The 27,447-nt window shown below is 42.1% G+C and overlaps 1 protein-coding gene across 10 annotated transcripts in view; it reads right to left on the bottom strand.

Moving 5' to 3' along the window:
- CD44 (CD44 molecule (Indian blood group)) overlaps positions 1–27,447 on the bottom strand; it is a 132,595-nt gene that overhangs the window by 36,198 nt on the left and 68,950 nt on the right. For 8 of the 10 annotated variants that reach the window (XM_061610760.1, XM_061610768.1, XM_061610766.1 and 5 more), the window contains exons 4-9: positions 22,896–22,967; positions 20,344–20,514; positions 18,489–18,617; positions 14,967–15,071; positions 3,765–3,884; positions 2,803–2,949 (exon numbers count right to left, since the gene is read on the bottom strand). In XM_061610760.1, coding sequence (XP_061466744.1) covers positions 2,803–2,949; positions 3,765–3,884; positions 14,967–15,071; positions 18,489–18,617; positions 20,344–20,514; positions 22,896–22,967 — 744 coding nt within the window. The remainder of the gene's footprint in view (positions 1–2,802; positions 2,950–3,764; positions 3,885–14,966; positions 15,072–18,488; positions 18,618–20,343; positions 20,515–22,895; positions 22,968–27,447) is intronic. The other 2 variants (XM_061610764.1, XM_061610769.1) reach the window with 2 other exon arrangements.

Raw genomic sequence — 27,447 nt, 5'->3', positions numbered from 1 at the left:
TCTGGCACACTACCACCAACCAACACTTGTCTTAATGTGTTTCATGGTTTATAACACAAACTGGAAAGGAGCCATCTATTTTGAACTGGCATTTTTAAGGCATAGTTCACACATGTTCTTTAGCCTTTAGCATCAAGTAAAGACCTGCATGTGTGAAAGAGTCCTCAGAGATACATCATGACAGGCATAACTGTCATTTCACTCAATATTAATTCAAATTCAATATTTTACCATGGACAGTTCACACATGTTTATTGAATGTCATCAAGTACTGAATAAACAAGCATATGTGAATCAGCAGTATGTCTTAAGTTGGAAATGCTCACCCTGGCTGAAAAGTGCTGCAAGAGTAGTAAATCTGCAAGCAAAACCAGTGATGTGGGGCAGAACATTTTCCAAAACAGAAAATATTCCAGTACTTAATTTTTTTCTAGAAAATTTTCTGTTTCATAAGTCCATTAGTAGCAATGAATGGCTGTCAACTGCAGTATCAGAGAAGCTTGGCAGTTTCAAAGTTTTTAGCTTTGTTTAGTAAATACAAGTAAAATAAACATGTTAAGTTAGATCACTCTTTAGGACATTAGAAAATAATCTGATGCAAAAATTTCTGGAAAACCCACATAACTGGGCAAAACACCTGTAAATTTCTTCTACATCAGCTATGAACTACATTAGAAAATATGGCAGCACTATTTACCTCACACCATCAAACCAATCTACTTAAATTCAATCAACGGCAACAATGTATCCCTGTTTTCCTAGCTAAGAGATGTTAAGATGCTCATTGCTGTGCATAGGAAATTCTCCCTCCACCCTTCTATGACTTGTAGGAATAGCATTTTGGAAATCAACATTATACTTTTGTTTCCAGGTGATGATGTTACCTGAGTGGCAGAGCAAAATTCGCCATGTTTTTAGAGTCATACAGACAATTGCACGATAGTGCCACTAGTTTCATACCATTGCTTAGCAAAACTGCAATCGTGGCTACTATTGCGTTTTAAAGATCATCACTGAAATCCAAATTAAGTCTTTCTGTTACCATCAAGTGCTATGTGTACTAACCTTTTTACCTATAACCTAGGGTTGCTATTAAACAAAAAACAAAACAAAACAAAAACTGGGGTTGCTCCTGTGTGTTGAACAGCAGCTTGACACACAAAACTATAGGCACTTCCAGACTGTTGCTATTTTTGGGGTGCTATTCAGCCACACACCACCTAATTCAGGTTGCACAATTACAGTTGATTTGGTGCTCTTATGCAATAAATATGCTCCCCCCTCCCAATCGGACTTCTTGCAACAAGGAAGGTGATGACAAAAATTCAGTGGAAAGTGTGGGATAACATTTGCTTGACACAACATCATCTAATCTCATTGCCATCTAATCAGAATGAAGGCTTAATAAATAGTCACCTTTGTCTAATCTCCCCACAAACTTTGTGAAAACCAGAAATCAGGCTGAATGCTCAATAAGCAGGTTGTCTAGAAGCAACCTACAGCAGTTAAAGATGTTCCTGGCATGAAGATGAATGGTGAGAAAAGTTTCATCTGGGAATTAATTCTGTGTTAGGCTTTTTAAATAAAAACAGTTACTAAATAAATAAAAAGGGCTGCTGTTAAAGGCACAGAATCAGGACCAATCAAAAAGATGACAAACCTTACATCACAGAGTGGAGATGTATGTATCCATATGCTGTATAAAATTATGTTGGAACCCCATAAAAGAAAGCGCTCTGTGAATACCTTGTTTCTTTGAAACACACCCTTTGACTTGAGATTTAATTTGTTTCACTATAGTAGTAATATAGTAATGTGTATTATTCCTACAGTGCAATTACACGTGCATATACACACATCATATTGCTGTTAGATACACCAAGCACGAATCAGCAGAAACAATGCCAAACGAATACAAGCAATCTGACCAATACCACAAAATTGCATTTTCACAATTAGGAGAAAGAATAATCTAAGGAGATATGCATAAAACAGTTTAACGAACAGATGCCATATCTTAATGCCTATTGCTGAACCAAAATAATAGCTTCCACCACCACAAAAACACTGCAAACCAACCACCATCTCACTGAGGCCATAACAAAATATAATCTGATCTCAAGGAATGTAGCACAAGTGCATAAACAACATGATTAATTCACAAAAGTCAGAGACTAGTGATGAAATAGGAGCCTTTATATTGCTAGGACAAGTACGTTTCCAAATACAACTGAAGACATTGGCACACTATGCAATGTGCTCATCACAGAGATAAAGTAATGCAAAAGAAACAGAAGTATTGAAAAGATGTTTACCCAATAAAGTATAGTTCATAATACCCATTCCAAGGGCAAATGCCTAACAGAAGCCAATGTGGGGAGGATAAAGCAACCAAGAGCTTGGCCCCCATGTATTTAAACTAAACTCAAAAAACACAAAATAAGATTTTCTGTTTGCGAGTATCCATGAATTTCCATTTCCAGAATAAGCCAATAGTACTGTACCATTATCGAATGCAAACACAAAGCCCTGCTCCCAATTTAGGATGTGCAAAGAAAAATAATTCACAGTGTTCAATTAACACTTATTTGCTTTGTTATCAAGCGGTAATCTTCCACTATATTCAGAATTTTGGATGTGATATTTCAGAATTATTTTATGCAAATTACTCTTTCTAGATATCATTTATTACTTCTAAAGTACTTAATATGTATAAGTACATCTAAATGCCACCTTTTACTGAGACACATCTATTGATTTTCACTAGAATACAGTGTATACATTACAGAAATCAGTGCTTACTGGTATCTGATGGCTGAGGTTCCTTATCACCACTGCTGTTCCACTCAAGAACTGTTTCAGGATTTATGTGCCCAGACCCTTCTTCATTATGATCATCCTCATCATCATCACCACCACCATCATCATCATTTTCTTCAGAACTCTCATCTAGTGATTTGATGATGCAAACCTATGGTAAGCTTTTAATATCATTACCCATTTCCCAATCACCCAAATACGTATTATCCCTCTTTATTCTTGCCTTTTTGCTGTATAATTTTCAGAACTGAGTTAGAGATGTTAGATAGTTAGGGCCGCCTTCTATGAATGCCACATATGAGCAACATTATTAAGGGAAGAGAGAGCATTTATGAGGCACTCAAGATATCAGGAAATGTTTCGATCTTTTGGATCCCATTGGACAAACATGGAAGCTTTTTCTAATGGTATAGGGTGCCTTGGCAAGATGCTCAGTGGAAATGCTGTATTTCCACATTAAGGCTGCAATCCTATACCTTCTTACTTGAAGTAAGTCCTGCTGCACTCAGTGGGACTTACTTCTGAGCAGGCATGCACTGGATTGTGCTCTTAGTCATTTGATACTGTAGAAGTGACAGCTACACCAAAGTCAAAAGCAGCACAACAGAATTTGCAGTTTGCACATCCTACGTCTGCCAGAAATCATGGTGCCAGTAATAAGAGCAACCAATGGACTGAAAGATGCCAAGTGATTCACAAAGCATTATTGGGATGCTTTGAGGAGTCATTAAAAGAGCAGGAAATATCAACAATACATAAGTCTAGCAATAGAGGGTGATGAGAGGAGATGTTACTGAGATTTATGAATAAGCGGAGTTTGTTGTATGGAACAAGCCCTACATGATGAGGTGATGCCTTCTACAATCAATGTGTTACTTCTGATATTATCATTAAGTTTGTATTCCAGACAATTACATACAGTTATTAGTGTTTAATTTTTTTACCCCAAGTTCCTTCAGTGGGATGCTGCACCTCCTTATAATCAATACTGGACAACAATACAGAGTAATTCCGTTGATGTTGGGTGGACGTTTCTTCATGTGAGCTGTGATGAGGGCTGACAGCTGTTCAGACAATAGCTGAATGAGTTATATTTTTATTTGTTAAGCCAACATTTCCCAACTAAGCTACTATCCATCAACACCTTCCTGAATAAACAACATGTCTGCCAACAATAAGATTAAGAAGAGGAAAGGAGAAAGAGGTTTAACAGTTATGAATTTGATGTTTAATTCAAGACAGCAATGTCTGTTCCAATAGTTCTTACATTGACTTCCCACAGGAATAGAAAACCTTGTAGTATTTCTCAAAATCTTAAGAGTTTATTTATACACTAGAGAGAAGTTAGCTTAGGGCATGGAAAAAGAGCAAGACACTGACATTAATAAAATAAAGCCAAATACAGTATTCAGCAATAAGGAAGCAAAATAAACATAAAGGTAAAGGTAAAGTGAGGGTGTTATTTAGATCCTCCCTCTGCCCTTTACTTAAACTGTGGTGAATCTACAGCTTCCTACAAGCCATTTCAGTGAATACCAAAGTCTAATACACATAAAAGCACAAAAATGGGAGGAAACATGTTAGCCTCTCCAAGAATACTGCTACTTGACAGTTGGAAAAAACAAGAACTTGGAGAATGGAGAAACATGTTCTTCTGTATTGACTTTTCTATTGTGATATATGAAAAAATTTCATTGAACCTCTTTCATCAAAATAGCCAGTATGATCAGATGCATTTCATGCTCTATTACTCCTCTCTGATAAAAATGCAGCCACTTCTCTTAGTGTAACTAAATTTTGTGCTGCAGCATATAAAATGTGTCAGAAATTAATTCTATCCATGTTATAATATCCATTCCTGGAGTTTACAATATGATTATGACTCTGTAACATTGCTGTCCAAACAATTATGTTTTATCTGTTTTATGCTACCACACTTAATTTTATTCTAATTGATATATTTTATATATTTTGAGAATACGTTTTATGTAATTTTTATTATGTTCTGCTCATTGACTGCAATAAAGATTGATTGATTGACTGACTGATTTAGAGAGGTGTCTGTGCTCTGCCCCAGGTAGCCAAATGTCTGTCCTTCCATGAGCACAGGACAGAGTGAGAATGATGAGTCTCTTCTTTATGTATATATGCAAAAGTTTGCCCTTTTCAAACAGCTTATTAACTAGATTTTTTTTTCTGATTTAAGGGTTGGCATTATTTAAATCTTGCATAAGAGACAAATAGGACAGTGTCAGGCCAAAAGTGCTGCTGACAAGAGGTATGCTTGAAAGAATCGCCAAGGGAATTGGATCCCATAAAGACTTTTTGCCCATTTCTGTCTCTCTTATTTCCCACTACTAATTACCCACAGTAAACTACTAAGTTTTATTCCTGATTGCAGCTTTGATTTATTTTAGAAAGAATGTCAATCTGATGTGGTCTAGAATCCTTAAATAGGGAGAAATATATAAAAGTGCTTTTGTTACAGGCTGCAAGAAAGATCCCTTATAATGACTGTTTTCTGGTCCATGGTGACTGCAGTGTTGTCTAAGATTTTCATCACCTGTATTCTTTTCCCTATGGTTTCATAGCTGTTATAATCTTGTCAACTTGTTGAAGAATATTGTTAATTGTCCAACTTGAACATGCAGATTTGTTTCTTTACTGCATAAAGAAAGTTGGTTCAAATAAAAGGTACATCTGATCCTGTGAAAATTATATTCTTAACAATTTCTGGATTAACAATTGGGTTTGATATGTAGGAAATGTAAAAAAGGGTGGTTTAAGAATCATCCACTGAAGTCACAGTTTTGTTCAGCAGATACTATGTTCACAAACTTGAAATGGGAGTGACTTGGAGATGGTGTGTGCTCTGCCCTCAGGCAGCCGAATGTCGTTTGTCCATGCTGATATAGAGCTGCCTTCTGTACTGACATCTTGTGAGCTGACATTTGTTTTGATGAAGTTCCCTGGGAAATTGGTTTAGTGCTACATGGATAAACAAGAAAGAGCTGCCATGAGCCTTAGGCTTTTGCATTCTTCCCTGCCCCTCTCTGATCAGCAGGGAGGATGTTTAGGAACTAGGAATCCTAATGTAGGAACTAGGAAATCTGGTTAATAGAAGCTGTGATTGGTTAAACAAGCCAGGTTCATAATTCATGGTTTGAAGTTGGTTTAAAACAATCTCTGGGTCATATGTTATGCCAGAGATTCCCAAACTGTGGTCCACTGGTGGCCCATGAGCTTCATTCAGGAGGTCGGCAGCATGTCTGTAGATTTGTGATTGAAGACAGTCAGCTTCGGCACATCCATTGCATTAAGTATTTACAAATGATTTTTTATTAATTTTTACTACTTCTTTTATTTCTTAGATTGTATTTTATTGTATTACCATTTGAATTCCAAAGAATTCAAATTGTAATACAACATAAGAAACAAAACAAGCAATTAAAAATACAATTAAAAATCACACAGCATCTAGCACAGTATGGTACGATTGCTGCAACAGGTAGAAACTCATTAAGTGGTCTGGTAAGACCCTCTGTAATTTTCAAGTGGCCCATATGAAAAAAAAGTTTAGGAACCACTGTGTTATGCTAAGCAGGATTCTTTGAAAATGAAATGGTATACTCCAGAAGTCCTTTCCATAGCCACCTGGGGGGAGGGGGACAGCAAACACAAAATTCACAGCAGTTTCTATCACTTCATGCATGTACTACTAACCAAGCCACGATTTAGCATTACATCCAAATGCAGTGAATGTGAAAATTATTTGAAGAATACCAGGCTAAGGAATCATAGTGGAATAAAATTGTTAGAGTAATGAAGGAAGTCAAAACAATGCCTTTCTGGATTCCGAATATGATTGGAAATTATAATGGTGAATATGTGACAAGATAATGAGTTTATGTCAGCTGGTTTTGTGACAGTTCTCAGAAATATATGGTTATGAAGTTTTAATTGGAGCCTAAAAAAGGAGAGGCACAGAAGCAGAAAAGAGAAAGGCATGACTAAAATATAATTATTGAAAATAATGACAAAGCAAATGGAAGAAAGCACAATTTCTTCTCCAATTACATGGGAACAATACATGATAAAGCCAGTGTATACAACAAAGGTTTTACTTTAATTTTTTCTTTCATATGTAACTTTTATACAGTGGACTCAGTATTGACTATTTTAATGATTTTTAAATTATTCATAATTTTATAAGTACTTAGACTGAGCAGCATGCTGTGGAGGACAAGAACGAGGGCTTAGCATATTGTGTATCAAAAGGGAAAGATGCATGGGTGCAACTGCCGAGAAGCTGGCGGAGGGGCAGTGGTGGAGGGGGGCCAGCAGAAAGCTTCGTAGGATCCTCCTCCTGCTCAGGAGCTCCTGGCCCAGCTGAACATGGGCTCTGTCGGGAGCCATGCACATGACCTGGCCGGGAAATGCTGGCTCTGGCAAACAGGCCTCCCAGGAAGTAAGCACTCCCCGTAGTCCTGAATGGAAATTTTAAAAAATTATTTACTCCGCCGGCCTTTTAGTTGGTGGAGTTCGGGAATCAGGACCAAGGGGATCTCACATAAGTCCGCCCCCCGCAGCTCCACCATGCCACACCTCCAGAAAGCTGGCCTTCCATGGCAGACCCTCAGTGGTGCCAACAGGCTGCTGGCAGAGCCACATCTCCGCCGCAGCAGAGGGCTGTTAACGGTGGAGTTGGCACTCTGCGGCATCCAACTCACCCCAGCCCAGCGGAAAGGTGAGATTGGTCCATTGGACTCACCTGAAGGGTGATTTTCACAGGTACGCCTGCCATCAGTTTGGGCTTTACTGCCATCTAGCATCCAAAGGCAAGAATGCACTCGAGTTAAAACCTGGGCCTCGAGCCCCTCCCACTCCATTTCATTTGCGACGAGTCCGAAGTGGCATATCTGAAAGGAACAGAGGCCGCAAGCCCAAACAGCAAGGAAAAAATGGAGAACAGGCATGGGAACATGGAGAACACAGAGCATACCACCTAAGCTGAGAGGTTTTAACCGAGGGAAACAGAGCAAGGCACAACAACTTATAGCTAATATACTATAAAGGAGGAACAAAGCAACCACAGACCCCCACAAGGGAGGGACGTGATGGCAGGCATACCTGTGAAAATCACCCTTCAGGTGAGTCCAATGGACCATTTTCCACAGGTAGCCTGCCATCAGTTTGGGATGTACCAAAGCAGCCCCCTAGTCGGGAGGGACTACACACAGTTACTATTCAGAAATGACATGCTGGAGGACACGTCTCCTGAAGGAGGCATCAGCAGAAGCATATTGGTCGATCTTGTAATGCTTCACAAAAGAATTAGGGGTAGACCAAACCGCAGCTCTACATATGTCTGCAAGTGGTGCATTGGATACAAATGCAGCCGAAGTGGCCGCTGATCTAGTGGAATGGGCCGTGATGTTAGCTGGCACGGGAAGGTTAAGGGACTGATAAGCCAAGGCAATGCAGGCCCGCAGCCAGCAGGACAATGTGGATTTGGAGACCTTTTTTCCTAAGGTCCTAGGGTGAAAGGATACGAAAAGAGATTCTGTCTGCCTAATGTCCTGGGTGCGAGAAAGATAAAGTTTGAGGGCTCTCCGAACATCCAGCGAATGCCAGGCCTTTTCCAGGGGATGTACCGGCTTCGGGCAGAATGAAGGAAGCACAATGTCCTGGCTACAATGGAATAAGGAGTTGACCTTGGGGCAGAAGGATGGGTCTGGTCTCAAGACCACGGAATCCTTATGAAAAATGCAGAGATGACGAGCCAAAGACAAGGCGTGTAGTTCTGAGATCCGTCTTGCGGATGTAATGGCAACGAGGAACAAGACTTTGAAGGATAACAGTCTGAGAGGCACTGAGGCAAGAGGTTCAAACGGAGGGTGCTGTAAGGCATGCAGTACCTTCGAGAGGCTCTAGGAAAGAAAATAGTGGCGCACGGCAGGTGCAAGGCAGGCGGCTCCTCTTAAAAAACGTTTGATGAGTGGGTGAGCGCCCAAGGGGGCGGTCGATGAGGAGACAGATAAAATTGAAGAGATGGTGGAAGCATGGCGACGCAGTGTGTTCAGCCGTAGTCTCTTAAGCAGTCCTCTGTATAAGAACTGGAGAATGTGGTGTACAGTGGCTTGAGAAGCTTGGAAGCCCTTAGAAGTGTACCATTTTGAAAATGCGCGCCACGTACTCCGATAAATGCAATTTGTCGACGGTCGTCGTGATGCTAGAATAGTACTCACTACTCCCTGGGGAAGTCCCGCAGCGGTCAGCTGCCGCCGTTCAAAAGCCAGGCCGTCAGATTCAGCCAGGCCGGGTCCGGATGCCAAAGTGGTCCCTGAGCAAGAAGGTCCGGCCTGACAGGGAGGGTCCAGGGATCCGCGACTGACAGAGAGAGAAGATCCGAGAACCAAGGGCAGCAACGCCAATACGGGGCTATCAGGAGAAGCCGGCCCCCCTCGTGCCGGAGCTTCATCAGTGTCTTGCCGAGTAAGGAGATCGGGGGAAAGGCATACAGAAGGCCGCCTGGCCAGGGTGCCATCAATGCATCCACTGCTTCTGCCGTTGGCTCTAGGTACCTCAAGAAGAAGCGAGGCAGCTGGCAGTTGCGGCGTGATGTGAAGAGATCCACTGAGAGAGCGCCAAACCGGAGCTGGAGCAGGTCGAACACTGCCGGATGAAGCTTCCACTCTCCTGGGTGTACATGCTGCCTGCTGAGCCAATCGGCGGTGACGTTTAGCAGCCCGCTGAGACGTTCCGCCTGTATGGATAGTAGGTGTTTTTCGGCCCACTCGAAGATTTGGGCCGCCTCTGCCTGGAGAGCTCTGGACCTGGTCCCCCCCGGCTGTTGAGATGAGATTTTACACAAACATTGTCTGTTCCGATCAGCACGTGCTGCAGGGAGAACAGTGGCTGGAAATGTCGAAGGGCAAGATGAACCGCCCTGAGCTCCAACCAGTTTATGTTGTGAGTGAGGTCTGCTGGGGACCACACTCCCTGGACAAAGCTGGCATTGCAGTGTGCTCCCTAGCCTGATAGGCTGGTATCTGTCGTGATGATGACCCTGACAGGCTCCCAGAAGGGCGTACCCTTGGTGAGGTGTGCAGCTACTGTCCACCAGCGGAATGACACCCACAGAGAGGGGGCCAGCAGGATCACATGGTGATGGGAGTTGGCAATGTCCGCCTGAAAGGGTAGGAGGGCCCATTGTAAAGGTCTCGTGTGATGTCGGGCCCACAGCACAATGTGAATGGTGGAGACCAGTGTCCCGAGCATCTATGCCAGGAGCATGACATCTGCCCTTGAGCGATGAGCCAGAGAGGTCGCCATGGCTGTGATGGAGGCGATACGGTCTGGAGACAAGAAGATAATGGCTAGAGACGTGTCCAGTATGGCTCCTAGGTGAAGGAGGCGCTGGGTTGGCTAAAGATGACTCTTCTCGACATTGACCAGCCAGCCGTGAGAGGTGAGGGCATCCAGAGTGAACTGGAGCTGTCTTTTGGCCCGGTCCCGGGAGCACGCTCGGAGAAGGTCGTCCAGGTAGGGGTAAATATGAACCCCCTTTAGGCGGAGGAAGGCTACCATGGTGGCCATCACCTTGGTAAAGACCCGAGGAGCTGATGTAAGGCCGAATGGCATGGCGCAGTACTGGAAGCGGTGTTGGCCGAGAGAAAATCTGAGGAAACGTCTGTGAGCCGGGCAGATTGGGATGTGTAAGTAGGCGTCCTTCAAGTCGATGGATGCTAAGAAGTCCCCTTGTTGCAGAGCATCCACAACTGAGGCCAGGGACTCCATCTTGAAGCGGCGGCACTTGATGAAGCGGTTGACAAACTTGAGGTCTAAGACCGCCCTCCAAGAAGAGTCTCGCTTGGGGACTGCAAAGAGAACGGAGTAGACGCCTTGGAACCTTTCGCATGGTGGTACTGGCTCTACAGCGGCTATGCTGAGTAGATGACGTAGGGCATCCTGCATGACTTGGAGATGGGGGAGGGGCAGATTCTGTCCGGGGGGTTCCACCAAAATTCTATATTGTAACCCTGGGTGAAGATGACCCTGACCCAGGAGATGTGCGTCAGGGCCAGCCAGGAACTTGCGTAAAAGGACAGTCTGCCGCCTACGGGGATGGCATCAGAACTGCCAATGCTGACGGGCTCCCCTGCCATAAGAAGAGGAGGAGGCTTACCTGCTTTGGTATTGGGATCTGCCCTGGAAACATTGTCTGGGCCAGGGTGCCCTGGAGGGGCGAAAGTCTGTGGACCTGGCGACTCGTCCCCGCCCACCAGGCCGCGCCTCGCGAAAGGGCTGGAAGGAAAGGTAGGGAGTAAATCGCCGAAAAGGTCTGCGGTCATCCCTTCTGACTGTGGCCAAGGTAGGTTTTCGATTGTCCTTGGGGTCAACCAGGACAGCTTTCAGAGCATCGTCACCAAAAAGCATAGAGCCTGCGTATGGTGCCATGGACAGGTTAGTTCTGGCAGCCGCATTGGCATCCCAATGTCGTAGCCATAGGGTTCGTCTAGCGACTATCTCGGCAGCAAGGGCCCATGCTCCTTGGTGGGTCGCGTCCAAAGTGGCATCAGCCACGAAGGCAGCAGCCTTATGCAATTTGAGTAGGCTTTTACGCAACTTGGCTGGGTTAGGATTAGGATCGTCCAACAAGTCATCGAGCCACATCATGGATGCGTGTGAGAAGATGGAGGCGGCAGCGGAGGCTCTGATGGAGTAGGCACATGCCTCGTGGTTTTTGCGACGTACGAAGTCAAGCCGCCTCTCGGATGGGTCTTTGAGCTGCAATTCTCCTTCTTTAGGAAGGAGGGATCAAGAAACGAGATCGGAGATTGGCTGGTCCACCCCAGGGACGTTCAGGAAAGACATAAAGTCCGGGGCCAATGGGTACAGCTTGTTGGCCAACGGAGAGAAGCGACGTGGGCGCAAGGGACGGGCCCATTCTTCCCTGGCCAGTTTGTTAATGGGATCTGGCACAGGGATAAAATGATCCACAGATCTGGGAGACTTTAGAACTCTAGCGCCCTTAACTGGGGGGGCGGAAGGTTGCGTTTGAGCAGGTTGAATGCCAAGGGTGTCCATTACCCTTCGTGAGAGTGGGGGATAATCAGCCGAGTCGATGAGGTGGTAGGAGAAGTCTTCATCTGGATCAGATTCTCCACTCCACTCATCAGGATCAGCCTGCAGGAAAGGTAAGTATTCATGCATCTCTGGAGGGTCGCCGCCAAGTCTGCCCCTAGAAACATCAAATGGATTAGGCGAGGAGGGAGGGACATCATCATAGTATCCCTGTTGACGTGCAGAAGTGGACTGCCGTGAAACTCCAGGCTGGGGCGACAACTGTGCTTGTGGCTGAGGTTGGGCTTGGGAGAGACACCCTAGTACCTCTCGCAGCTGTAACAGAAATTCCGGAGTCAACTGTAGCCCTAAAGGAGGAGCAGAGGGCACAGAATGCTCTTGTGTAGGCAGAGAAGACAGCATTGGAGGAGTCGGAGGAAGCAGAGGAACCTCGGAACATGGAGTCTGACTGGGGAAGCCTTCAAATTCATCCTCTGATGACCCAGAGGGGGATTGAAAGAGTGTAGGTACTGTATCCTGTGCAGACTTCTCCAAAGGCAGAGTTGAAACATAATGTGCCCTCTTGGAAGCGCCATGGTCAGATAAATGCTTAGTTTTGGCTAAAGCCTTGGAGTGTCTGTGCTTAGCAGGCTTGCGCTGAGGTAAGGCGATGCACTGGTGACTTGGCCCCGCGGATTGCGCCCCCTGCGGCTGCTGGTCTGCCATGGTGGAGTCTAGATACACGCACACAATGGGGAAGGTGCAGTAACACTCGTATGCTGTGAGGCGATGAGAGGAAGGCTGTGCAATGGAGTGCCAGCTGCCAAGAGAAAAAGACTTGTTCACTATGGCACTGCAAAAAATGGGGGAAATGGGAACAATCCCACAGGAGAATATCACCCTGATCAGTCGGGGAGCCACAAAAAATAGGTTAGGCTGCAATATTGGCCACAAGCTAAGTACACGCACACAGTGGGGAAGGTGCAAGACCGCTACAATACACTGCCAGGAAAAGATTGCCTTTGACAAAATGCAGCGTGGGCCAAGGCTAAATACACGCACACAATGGGGAAGGTGCGGTACCACCAATGTGCACAAAGACTCAATATCACAGAAGAAATTGCGTGTAACAAATTTGGGTGCACTTAAATGGATACACACACACAATGGAAAAGGCGTGGTATCATAAAAAACACAGCTCGCTCAAAATGTAGGGCTCTCCGCTGTAGCGGGTGTTGCAACGTTATAAAAAACACTGGAGAGAAAAAACAGCTGTAAAATGAAGAAAGAAATAATCAAGAAACAAAAAGTCAAAAGGCAAACAACACATGGAGGACTGGGAAGCAGACCTCCTAGAAAAAACTCCCTGCAAGGGTTAACTGGCCGCCGGAAGAGAACGCTGCCGGCTAGGGCCGAGAAAACAGCGTCTGCGTGGCTATGCGCCGCCGGAGGAACCGCGGCGGCGAGGAGGGAACAAAAAACATCGCTTAAAAGACCCAGAGGCCAGGAGAAGCAGCCCAACCAGAGAAAAAGAGCTGCTGGGTCCTGAAAGGAGGGTAAAAACACTGCCCAGGAGCCGGCGGGGAAGAGAGGCGAAGGAGGGAGCCGCAGCCGCGAGCTACCCTACGCCGAGCGAAATTGCCCCGGGGGGGGGAACCGCAGCCGCAGATCCCCCGGAGAGGAGAGGAGCAGCCGCAGCTGCTAAACGGGACCGCAGCCGCGCGTCCCCAAACAAAGAGGAAACAGCAGCGCTGTAACCAAAAATGAAAGTAAAAAATAAAAGGTAAAAAGTAAGCAAAGAGCTCCCGAAAGGGAAAAAGCAAACACAAAAATCCCACACACTCCCAAAACCAAAAAAGGGGGAGGGGGAAAATACAAAGGGACAGCAAATATCAGAAAAAAGAGACACTTAGCTACGCTGTAAAAGATCCAAGTTCTTTGGACGAAGGCAAGAATGGAATGGAGTGGGAGGGGCTCGAGGCCCAGGTTTTAACTCGAGTGGATTCTTGCCTTCGGACGCTAGATGGCAGTAAAGCCCAAACTGATGGCAGGCTACCTGTGGAAAATAACTGCGCCGTTAGTATACCTTTTTCAAAGGCACCTGTGAGAAGCTTAGGCATTCAATACCTTACTGGTCAGAGGAGTTTGCTATAATGGGCTATAGCCAGACAATAACAATGGACCTGCTATGCCAACCCACATGACCAATTCCAGCATGGCAACTGTCCAGTGTAGCAAATGCTGTATACTGCCAGTCTTCATGTGGCTACTCATGGGGCATGCGGTATAACGTGATGATTCGTTTTTCTGCATAATGGTACAAGTGCTAAAAATACAAAGACATGCAGTCAATTTGCACAGTGTTCTGCAAGCCATTAGCAGTCACATGACTGTCTCAGCTCATGGTACCAGTGTGCAAGCACATTTACCATGCTAGAGGCGGATGAAATGCTTGTTCGAGTGTTTCAGTCACAGCAAGCAAAAGAAGACTGGCAACACCAGTTTCTTGCCCAAACGTATCAAACAACAGAAGGGAAAAGGGACTGATTAAAATGTTTGTAAGGCATTGACCCTTGCTGGAGGTTGCATTGTACACTTCTTTGTGCTCTTCAGAATGCCACCATAACGGGAAATCAGGAATTTGCTGATCTTGAGTAGTTTTTTCAGGATATTTACCATTATTTGACACTTCACCAGCTGTAATGATGGCAGAGTAAATAACATGTTGGATATATGCTGTACCACAACCTTTGTCTTTCCTCACCAGAACTTTCTCTTAGTGGAGAATGAAGGATCACATCCTGTGTTCTTGAATGGCATTAATGTTGGGATTTAAAAAAAAAAATCAACACAGCCAAATAATCCTGAGTTTGGCAATATCTCAAAATAAGGAAAATGTATAAAGAAACACCAACAGAGGGGAAAGAAGCAGGAATAACATGTTAAATGGTATGAACAATGCGAGTGCATAAAGATATGAAGGCTGAATGTATGTAGGGCAAATAAGTAAGCATAAGTAAGTTGTCACACCCAGAAAATATCTCAAGGCCATTTCCCCAGTAAAAAAGAATTATGCTTACTGATACTAGGAGAAAGCTGAACCTTTCTATCATACTTATCCCCTTCAAATCCAGGTGTGTTGTGTTCTTGTGCTGAATCTTCTTGCTTCTTATGCAAGTCTAAATCTGTCATGATGAAGTTAAAGGATTATAAAAAATTTCATTTTTATCAAAAATACATTTGTGTATTTATCCATAATTGGAAAAACAAAACAGGAATTTAGTGCTCTTGAGCTGGAAGTTCACAATTGGGCCCGCAATATCATTTTTTCTCTTCAGCTATGAGGATGGTTCAATGAGCTACTTGCTAGAGATTTTCCACAGTTTACTTCTGTTCCAGTGGCAAGCCTTGGTCTTTTCCTTGTGGCAGTGCAGAGAAAGAGAATAGCACTATCATTTCCTCATCCATTCATTTACATCACTGTAAGATGCGGAGATGTAAACCTGATGGAGAGTGTTCTCAATGATAAGAGGGAAAGCAGCAGCAATCCAAAGAGAAGAAGCCTTTGAGAAGAAGAAGAGATCAATGAGAAGATCTCATTGATGAAAAAAGAAATAAAATGGCATCGTTCCATTTCAGCACAATGGAAAACATGAGAGTGACTATGGAAAAGTTAATGTTGGAAACTCCATCACATATTTTTTCCAAAATGACAGCTTGTTGCTGTCATGTTTATTCTAAGAATGATAATTCTTAGTTTTCAGCTAAAACATGCACAAGAAATGGAATTTATTCTGTACACAGACTGAAACATTGATGGTTTTCTTGGATTGTCTCCCTCTTGGCAATACCCATTATTATCTGACAAGCAGTAATAAACTCTGAGGTTTATAGAAGCACACAGAGTTGGAAGGGGTCTTGGAGATAATTTAGTCCAATCCCCTGCTCAATGCAGGCTGCAACTACAGTATCCCTGAGAGATGGCCATCTGCTTAATGAAGTCTTACTAGAATTCAGATCTGTTCATTCCCTAAAAAGCAACATAAGCATAGCAGTATTAACAATTAACTTTCCCAAACTTAAGGTTTCATCTGTTGGAGGCTAATCAAAGCCTAGTGTAAAAGATAATGGTGGAAAAATGTTTGGTACAAATACATACTTTAAATAATAAACGGAATGTATTCAGTGCTTCGTTAAAATTTAGGTAATTAGCAAAAAGACAATTGTCAAAGGGAAATCTTAAGCAGGAGAGATTGTAGTATAACACCCAAGTATTAAAAATACAAACACACCCAGAAACAACAGGGGTGCATCAAAAGCATGATGCAGCTCAGAGGAAGACCCAAGCCCTGATTGCACCAGTGCCTCAAGCACAGATCAACAGGATCAGGATGACCCTTGATCTAGGGACAGAGCACAACTGCAGAGAAAAGACCACTGTTTTATTCAGCCTCAAAATTCAGAATAACTTAAAACAATTAGATATTTATTTTACAGATGGTGTCCCAGTGATAATATGCAACATAAACAATTGTAAAATAAACAAAAAACTAAACTGTAGATCAAATACCTGCAGCAATTTTAAAGTAGCTTTAATTATCCATTTATAAAATCAAGAAATTGGTTTGTTGACTGTATATAAGGAACAGGTCCAGGTTACAAATTCCTTAGAACACCCTTGAAGCAGAAAAGCTGAGATCAAAATTAAAAATGCAGTCATATTCACAATTTTCTGCTCCATACCCAATCCCACAAATCTGCTGTATGCAGGTTACAATGCCAAAGAGGTGGCAGATCTGCAACTATTATTGCTGGATCTGTGAAAAGAAAGAGCTATGGCGTAAATTGCACACACTTTCTAGTAAAGCCAACTAAACATGTGATGTGCAAAAGTGATTCAAATCTGTACTGCTGCCTATGTTTTAAAAGTGAAAATTTAATTGTGCAATTGTGAATAATAATGCACATACTGTGTGGAACCAGTAATTCAGATGCACTTTTTGCTTTTGCATGTAAGAAGGCAAATATGTATGAAAAGAACACATATTTCACATGTCCCTAACATTCCTTCCAGCAACTTTATACGCTTCCCCTGCTTCAGGAGGATCAGCTCTTAGTGGAACCTTTCTCCATGTTATACATTGTCACATGAAGAAAAGTGACCACCAGATGATATTCCAATGCAAATTGTACATCTTCATCAACATCAGGAGTTATGTCAGAAAAAAACATACTAGCATTATTTTAAGAAACAAAATATAGCTAATATATCTATTGTGTGAGACCATAAAAAGATTTCTACTGATATAATACAGAGAATATTCTCCATGCTGATGTATAACTATTACTTTTCAAGAAGTCCAAAAGTAACCCTAAACAGACTTATTGAGAAAGTTGATGCATCAACCACATCATTCAGGAGCTAAACATAAACATATTTCAATAAGAGATCAAAAAAGCCCATTTAAATGGCAGGTGTTGGCCAACTTTTATGTATAAAAATGACTATATAAATAAAGGAAAATGACACCTTAGCAACAATTAGTATAAAAATTGTTATTTGGAGGAATATTAAAATCTCCTTGGCTCTGGTTCTAAGAATTCATATATATTTTTCAACAGACACAAAAACATTGCATATAAAGAAACCCAAGATGAAAGCAAAATTTTAAAATCCCATCAGGAGCGCCTAGATCACAAAATCTCAAACTGAGCCTCTCTGAGAGATGACAATGGCCAGAGAAAATCAGACTTCTTCTAATTCACACAAACAGCCATAAAACAATCCTTAAGATTTTAAATGAATATTTTGACTTTTTCTGTACTGCCCATCAGAGAAAAAAGGATGCTCAAGCACCATTATGTCATCCCTTCAATACACTGTTTAGACTGGATGTATAGCATGACTTTAATGAATGGCCTTAACTGGCACCAAGAAACATATTAAAACCACATACAGTACTCATGCACTATGTATCAAAAGGAAAAAATGTATTGCACAAAGAAAGCTCTCTGAAAATCCTAGTTATTTCTTTTCAGATAACTGCTCTGCAAAAGTACATGCTGACACCTGGACATCTGACACAACAGCACATTGGGAAAATGAATATAATAGTTTAACTAACCATACCTTTAAGTATAGTCTATAGAGACTAGTTTGGGCAGGTATTTACATTCTACATAGGATTGTTTCATGGAGTGGACTTCAGGCACATGCACAGCCTACCACTCTATGTAGAACGTGTATGCAATCAGCAGATATCCTAATGAAATCAATTACTCCCTTTTTTGAGGGAGACATATCATGCCTATGGGCCAATCAGACATGCCACACCAGATACGATAAAGAACACTGACCATGAGCTCACTACTACAATATAAATAACTACACAACAGGGAGATTGTATAAATTGATCCTTATTAAAGGGTCAATTTATAACACACACCGGATATTACTTCTTGCCTAATAATTCCAGAAACACAACCTTGAAGGATATTGAACATTAGACATATGATTCATAACCACAAAGTATCTGCCAGATGCTTTAAAAAAACACAGTAAAGTTTACATAAAAATGGCCAATAACACTGATTACACTTACTAGTACTTTCAGGATGTTGGTCTTTGGAATGATCTCTTTCATTATGATCATCATGTATCCCTGGACCATAAGTTCTATATTCATCTTCTTCATCAAAATGGTTCGAGGTAAATGTTGAAGCAACATCATCTGTGAAATAGCAGATAAATGAGCCGCATAATGGGATAATGAGTGACCTACCACCCACAATGTCTTCATTATTAATTCTTACAACAAGTTTGTATATTTCATTATTTTACTGGAGCTGCTTTAGATGTAGCATTTTCCCTAAGCGAACTGTACTTTTGTGTAGGAAAAGCATGCATATCATTTGTAGAGTGTGATGTGCAGTTATTGCATGTGTGTCTGTCTGTGTATACTAAGACAAAGTGCTACAAAATAAGATGTCAATTTTTCTGACATTGACCTTCCATTCTCTCTTTTCCACAGCTTAACTTCCACCTCAACTTTCAGAACCTGTGGAGTGTCATTCAGATGTAACTCTAAACTATGGGCGAGTCTCGCCTGAATGAGCCTGGGTAAGCCACAGGTTTGTGTGATCCCTCTGACATGCCCACAATGGGGTGACTGGAAGCTTTTGCTTCCATTTTTATTTAACTGTAGTTATTTATTTATTTATTGCGTTTGTATACCGCCCCATAGCCGAAGCTCTCTGGGCAGTTTACAACACTCTGTTTAGTATTATGTCTGAACCTAAACACAAGAACATAAGAAGAGCCTGCTGGATCAGACCAATGCCCCATCTAGTCCAGCATTTTGTTCTCATAGTGGCCAACCACTTGCCCATAGGAAACCCACAAACATGAGCTGAGTGCAAAGAGGATTCTCCCCTCCTGTGGTTTCCAGCAACTGGTATTCAAGGCACAGCACAGCTATCATGGCTAGTAGCCACTGATAGCCTTTTGCTCCATGAATCTGTCTAATCCTCTTTTAAATCCATCTAAGTTAGTGGCCATCACTGCCTCTTGTGTGCTGGACAAACTGTGGCTAGTCTTAATTTTAATTTACTGAAAGACGACAACTTCAGACTTCATTTTCTTTGTTATATTTGTGCTAATTGCACAAGCTGCTCATTTTTAGACAGCTATGTAAGAGCAAAATATATGAAACACTCAAAGGGGCAGTTATTGGTAAATAAATCAATTTCACAAACTTATCCTTTCACCAAAAATATTTTACACCACAGTTGGTCCCTTTTTTGGAATATTTTGGATAAGAAAATCAAGTAAGATTTTAGGCAGCTTAAAAATTACCTGACTCAAGAGAAGAAAAACAAATAGAACAGGTAGGACAGGAAATATAAAATGGCAAGTATGAGGATGGGTTTTTTGTGTGTGAACTGAGTTTTGCAGATGGAAGAAAAAATGTATCCACATTGCCATAATTTTGATAATGCATCTACTTTTGAGGGTGGATTAGTTGTTTGGAGAATTTATGAATATTTTTCACTGAATATATATCTGATATATTATAGAAAAGCCATAGGTCAGTTGAAAGAAAATGCATTGTATTTACAAGACCTCTGGCATCTACCTTTAAGTAATTTCAAGTAGCTTGGGAAGACCTCTTCCTTACACCCTCAAAAACTGTTGCCATTGGAGGACAACAATAGGTGAAAACAAGAAATAGTTAAACAAAAAACACACACACCATAAGAACTCTTCCTAGTTTTTGCTACAATAAACTAACAAGGGCACTCTTCTGGAATTCATCAGCACTGACTCAGATGGACCATTGGTCTCATTAAACATAAGATCTCGTTATGTTTATGGTAAATTAATGCAGAAGAAAATTATCCTCATTGACAGTTGCTACTTTGTCACATCATTAGTTAAATGGTAAATCCCAGTTATACCTGCAGGATGAGGATAATGTGAAGAGATACCAGGTCTGATGATACTGGGATCTGTCGTTCCTCTGTCATTTGCAGAACCACTGCCCACACCAGTGTCATCATCAGTAACTGGTGGCCGTTCTGTGAATTTCTGTCCCTCAATATAACGTGATCCATCAGCATTGAAAATTTCTGTGGCAAAGAGGAAGAAAAGTATTTTATATAGTTCTCGGGTTGATTACATGAACAGCTTTTTAAAAAAAATGTTTTTAAAGATGTTTTGTTTTAATGTATTTTAAAGTCTGTTTTTATAATGGTTAAAGTGTTTTTAGTGCTTTTGTTTGCCGCCCTGGACTCCTGCTGAGAGGAAGGGTGGGATATAAATCAAATAACAACAACAACAACAACTCCAGCTGGATGGTTATGTACTGCAGTGAGACAACTTATAAATGTTAATAATTAAGGATGGAAGGATCTCTCTGTTTCAGTTCTCTCAGTCATTTTTCCATTCTTAAGGTCAGTTTTCCACATTTCTCCATCTGTTTGCAATTTTTTTAAAAGAAAAATCCTCATGAAAATTCTTCAGCATTTTAGTGCAAATTTCTCCTAAAAAACACATTTTTTGTATGCAGTTTTGACTAATGTACCAAGTTTAGTAAACAATTTTCCTAGTATAAAGTATTTTGTATGTTATTTTCACTAATCAGTTTATGGGCATTTTCCCCTAATATATGCACTTTTGTAAATATTGAGATCTGTATCACAAAATTCAGGTAAGTGCAAATTTCAAAGAATGGCTGTGTTTCAGTTTTCATCTAGTTTTGGAAGTGCAAATTTGATAGATTTGGCTTTAAACATGAACTGAATCAAATTTCTCCTCCATCCATTCTAATGATTAAGCGATATATAAATGCCTAATAATAATAATAATAACAGCTATTCCCAAGTGGTAATGTTACCATGGACCATGTGCATAAAACTACTTAGGGGCCTAGTTGAAACCACGTTTTAATCAGTACAGACATGATTGCAAGGAAGCAACTAGAAGCATCCTATTCCCAGGGTTTATTGTTACATTTGAGCTGGGGACTCTGGTTAGTTTAAACTATGCTTTTTAAAAAGCAAGCCAGGATCATAAGCCATGATTTGATGTTGGCTTGTTTTTAAAAAACCTATAGTTTAGGCTACCACAGTTTATTTTTTTTTCAGCCTTAATGATAAACCGCAGTTAAAGAAGCAGTGGTTGATTCTAATCTCCTTTTCATGGACATGACAGAGAAGAGGAAAAGGGAGAGTGTGAAAGCCTAATGCTTGTTTTCATAGCCCTAAACTATGGTTAGCATTATGCCCAAACTGGACTAATGTCAGTTGCTTTTAAGATGCTGCCAAATGAGGAGGAGAATCTTTCCATGTAATCATTCATACAAGAAAACAAACTGTAGTATTTTCCTGGTCACTTCTTAGAATGCTACACGTAACTTATGTACAAAGTGGTTGCATGCACACTATGTAAGTCTTCACTCCTTAATAAATCCTTCCATTCAACTGTTATGCATTTAAGGCATTCTGTACTTGCAGGAACTCTTTTGTTCTCTGAACTGTGGAATGTACTGTGGCACTTCTCTGTAGGAAAGTAAAGGATATTCCAATAGAGCACAATCCAGAAGGCCCTGTGTGTGCATAGCTCCCTTTGATGCTTGATTTTTCTAGATGGCTCAGAAAATCACTGGGGTAGATGGAACACATAGTAAAATCCATTTGGACACACTTTGCTAGGGTCAAACTATCCATGATAGGTGCCCACTTAGGAAAGTCCAGAGAAAGATGTATATATTTCTTAATTTTCCAGTTGTTTTATTCATTGTACAATAACCAGTCTAAATGTGCTTCGCTACTACTTGAAACTATTTCTTTCTAATCTTTACTGCTTTTGAGAGACAGGTTTGACAGTTCTTTAGATACTAAAAAACACTTATTGTGTCTCCTGAATAACACTGTCGTCATGTTATTGACAGTATAATTAGTGTGTATTTGATAAAATATCCAGTAGAGTGACTTATTCCAGCTGATGATGTGTCCCCAATTCAATTAAGGTCTTGCATGTTGAAAGAAACATCCATCAAGCTAGCAATGCACACTACACTTATGCTTCTTGTAATGTACCAAAAGGATATGGGTATCAAGGTACAATATGAACTTCAAAGGCTCTAAGCCAAGAAATATAGTCAGTGGAAAAACCAAAGGGCAGAAACACCTATACACACAATATTTTATTGTGGGGTCTCTCTTATTTAATTTAATAGCAACATAGGTGGTTCATAATCAGCTCAGAATGACCTTATAAAGCCTAATTCTGGTAGATAAATAGAAAATGAATGGTTTCAAAATTAGGTAGGGGATTATATCATCCAGTTGTAGTGGATTATACTAATATCTGAACTAGGTTATTCTACTCTAAAATGTATAAAGGACTTTACACACATTTTCTTTAGTGTTTTCATATGACACGTTAAAGGTTTGCAAAAGTCTATAAAATATAACTCAACATGAAATGCATGAAATTCAGGTCTTACCTATTTGGCTATCTTCATCTGGCCAAACGGAGTATAATTTTGTCACTGGGTCACAAACCTTCAGCCTTGTTTCTACAAGGGGGATGAAACCAAAATAAATTAATAATAAATTTAATTTATGTGTCGCCTATCTGGCCAGTGGCCACTCTAGGCGACGTACATACAATAAATATGGCAGAATACAATATAAAAATACAGTGAAATATATAAATTATAAGAGCAAACAATACATAATAGGAGGCATTTAAAACAGAAGAATATTAAGCCTCCCCAGAAGTCCCGAAAGCCTGCTGAAAAAGCCAGGTCTTTAAGGCCTTGCGGAACATATTCAGGGAAGAGATGTGCCGAAGATCTTGTGGGAGGGAGTTCCAGAGGGTGGGGGCCGCCACTGAAAAGGCCTTCTCTCTAGTGCCCGCCAACCTAGCTGCTTTGGTTGGCGGGACTGAGAGAAGGCCTTGTGTGGCCGATCTTGTCAGGCGGCATGATTGGTGGCGTTGTAGGCGCTCCTTTAGATAAACTGGGCCGAGACCGTGTAGGGATTTAAAGGTTAAAACCAACACCTTGAATTGGGCCCGGAAAACAACTGGAAGCCAGTGTAGATCGAACAACACTGGCGTGATGTGGTCCCAGCGACGACTGTTTGTGAGTAATCGAGCCGCCGCATTTTGAATAAGTTGTAGTTTCCGGACTGTTTTCAAGGGTAACCCCACGTAGAGCGCATTACAGTAATCTAATTGAGAGGTGACCAGGGCATGTACTACCAGTGGGAGCTGATGAACAGGAAGGTAGGGTTGCAGCCTACATATAAGGTGTAGTTGGTACCAAGCTGCCCGGCTCACAGCCGAAATCTGAGCCTCCATGGACAGCTTGGAATCAAGTACAACCCCGAGGCTGCGGACCTGGTCCTTTAGGGGTAAACTCACCCCATTGAACTTCAGGTCAACGGTTCCCAACCTTCTCTTGTCCCCCACGAGCAGTACCTCGGTCTTGTCGGGGTTCAGTTTCAGCCTATTCCTTCCCATCCATCCACTCACGGACTACAGGCACTTGGACACGGTCTCCACAGCCAACTCTGGTGAAGATTTAAATGAGAGATAGAGCTGAGTGTCATCCGCATATTGGTGACACTGCAGCCCAAATCTCCTGATGATTGCCCCCAGCGGCTTCATATAGATGTTAAATAGCATGGGAGAGAGGATAGAACCCTGTGGCACACCACAATTGAGAGGCCAAGGGTCTGAAACCTCCTCCCCCAATGCCACCTGTTGGTACCTATCAGAGAGAAAGGAGCGGAACCACCGTAATACAGTGCCTCCTATTCCCAATCCCTCTAGGCGATATAAAAGGATACTGTGGTCGACAGTATCAAAAGCCGCTGAGAGATCGAGGAGGACAAGGAAGGTAAATTCTCCCCTATCTAATGCCCTCCTCATATCATCTACCAGAGCGACCAAGGCTGTTTCAGTTCCGTGACCAGTCCTGAAGCCCGATTGGTATGGATCTAAGTAATCCGTTTCATCCAAGTGTGTCGACAACTGATTGGCCACCACTCGCTCAATGACCTTGCCCAAGAATGGTAAATTCGAAATTGGGCGAAAGTTATTAAAAACTTGGGGATCCAAGGAGGGCTTCTTTAAGATGGGCTTTACAATTGCCTCCTTGAGGGCTGATGGCATCACACCCTCTTTCAAGGATGCGTTTACCACCGCCTTGATCCCCTCACCCAACTTCTCTCTGCATCTCATGATGAGCCACGATGGGCAAGGGTCAGTTAGACAGGTGGTAGGCCTTACAGTCGAGAGCACCTTGTCCACATCCTCAGAAGAGAGAGGCTGAAAATGATCCCAGCATACCGGCATGCAACCGGTCAACTCCGATTCATTCACTGTATCCACGGCGCACGGGATCGAGCTCCGTATGTGTTCGATTTTATCAGCAAAGTGCTTAGCCAAAGTGTTACAGGAGGCTTTTGACTGTTCCACGGGTTCCTGAGCAACTGGACCGACCAGGCTTCGGACCACTTGGAACAACCTCCTGGGACAGCACTCTGCAGACGCAATAGAGGCAGTAAAGAAAGCCTTCTTTTCTGTCCTTATTGCCACTTGGTAGGCAGTTACTGCTGCTCTAACTTGTGTCCGGACACCTTCGGAGCGGGATTTCCGCCACCGGCGTTCTAGTCGTCTTACCTCCTGTCTCAGAATACGCAGCCGTGGTGTATACCACGGTGCTAACTGAGTTCTATTCAGGGGGAGAGGACGTTTTGGAGCCACCCGGTCTAACGCCCTGGTGATCTTTCCATTCCACTCTATCACCAGGGTTTCAACCGGGCAACCTTCAGCAGGTTCCAGTTCCCCTAGCGCAGTCAGGAATCCATCAGGATCCATCAGGCGCCTGGGGCGGACCATTCTAATAGGTCCATCACCCCTGCGGAGAGGGTGTGGCAGCGTGAAGTCCATGTTTACCAGATGGTGATCTGACCATGACACAGGAGTGGAAAGAACCACTCCCAACTTCAGAGCACTTTTCTCCTCTCCCAGGACAAACACAAGGTCGACAGCATGACCGGCTACATGGGTGGGCCCAGTATTACTGAGGTGCAGTTCCCAGGAAGCCATGGTTTCCAGGAAATCCCGAGGGGCTCCAGTGAGAGTGGTCCCGGCATGCACGTTGAAGTCACCCAGCACTAACAATTCTGGGGACAACGCCCGTACAGCCGAGACCACCTCCAGCACCTCGGCCAGGGAGTCTGCTGTGCAGCGGGGTGGGCGGTACACTAGCAGGATCCCTAAACTGCCCTTCGGGCCCAACCTCCAGTACATGCAGTCAACAAACTTGGTCCTATGGAGAGGAGATCTGGCAAAAACCAAGGACTCCCGGTAAATGACTGCCACACCCCCTCCCCGCCTGCCCACCCTCGGCTGCTGTGCGCAGCGGAAACCCGGCGGACACATTATGTATTTATTTATTAAAATTATATTCCGCCTTTTCTCCCAAAAAGATCCCAGGGCATCAAGCAGGTGATAAAATACTAAAAAATCTATAAAACAGCTTAAAAACAAAACATCTAAAAACATTCTCTGGTTAATTCTGTAAATAGCAATAAAGCAAACCAGAACTGTCAATAAATCTGTGGCTATGCACCAGGTTTCAACTGAAAACTCAGCCATCTCAATGTAACAGCATTGTAGGTTTAGGACCCTGAATTTGGATTTTTATTTATTTATTTATTTACTAAATTTATATCCTGCCCTTCCTCCCAGAAGGAGCTCAGGGCGGCAAACAAAACACTAAAAGAGCTCTAAAACACCTTAAAAACAGACTTTAAAATATATTAAATCATCTTTAAAAACATCTTTTTTTTAAAAAGCCTTAAAAACATCTTAAAAAGCAATTCCAATATAGGTGCAGACATAATGTTCTGTACTTTTAAAGGCTAGGATGCATAATTAGTGCATTTAGTGCTATGGGCCCACGCCTGTGGAACTCCCTCCCAACTGAGATTGGACAGGTACCCCGCCCTTGCTGAACTTCAGGTGCATAACTAAGGCTTTTTTGTTCTAGAGGGCATTTTAAGGTAGTGTTTGGTTTTATGATAAATTTTTATTATTTTATTTTCTGTATGGTTTATTTTATGTACTCTGCTTAGAAATGCAAATGTTTAAGCAGCATAATGCCTAAAATAATCTAAATAAATGTAGAGAACACAAAACATAAATCTTGAAAAAGTTGAGAGCATTTTAAAATTTGCATGACTTCCATCTGCATCCTTTGTGTCTATTGGAAGCATTAACACCTTCCTGTTCTACAAGCACAAGAATTTTGTAGTTGGACCCTTCCTGGTTTTTAAGGCAGCATTATATGTAAACTTAATTTTGGGGGATGGGGGACTCTGATTGTTCAGCCGCATGTAATATTCCTTGGACACATCAACCCAATTTGGACTCCAACAGAACTGTTTCTTTCTCAGGACACTGTGGGATTCTGCCCCAGATGCCTAAATCCATCAGACTTTATTAGCCAAATTGAATATGATGATGACAGAGGCATTCATTGAGGCTAGTCTATTAAACAAAGGGTAGGGTGCTCTCTTTTACAGCAAAAAGAGCAGACGGCCGAGGGCACTGAACTCTTCCTGCTCTTGACTTTCCCAAAAAAGTGCCTTTGTCCTAGCTGAAACTTGCTTCTGATATCTAGAACAAAATCAATGGGGAGGGGATGACAGCAGCTGCAGGTAAGTACACCATATGTAAAAGTACACCATATGTAACACCTACATTTGCACTGACACTCTTAATATTTTAGTAATTTTAATTACTTAACACCTTAACATCTTAATACTTTTAACTGATTTAATACGTTTTTAATATTTTTAGGCTTGTGTTGTAGTTGTTTATATGTTTAATTATGTTCTACTATTTTTGGTATATTGTTTTTAAGTTGTTGATATGTGTTTTTACTTGTATATTGGATGTTTTTATGTTGTGCACCGCCCAGAGAGCTACGGCTATTGGGCGGTATAGAAATATAATAAATAAATAAATAATAAATAAAA

The sequence above is a fragment of the Rhineura floridana genome, chromosome 2 (genome assembly GCF_030035675.1).
Source record: "Rhineura floridana isolate rRhiFlo1 chromosome 2, rRhiFlo1.hap2, whole genome shotgun sequence".
NCBI lineage: Eukaryota > Metazoa > Chordata > Lepidosauria > Squamata > Rhineuridae > Rhineura > Rhineura floridana.
Note: the sequence above shows the minus strand (reverse complement) of the source record. Positions and strands in the feature narration are given on the sequence as shown.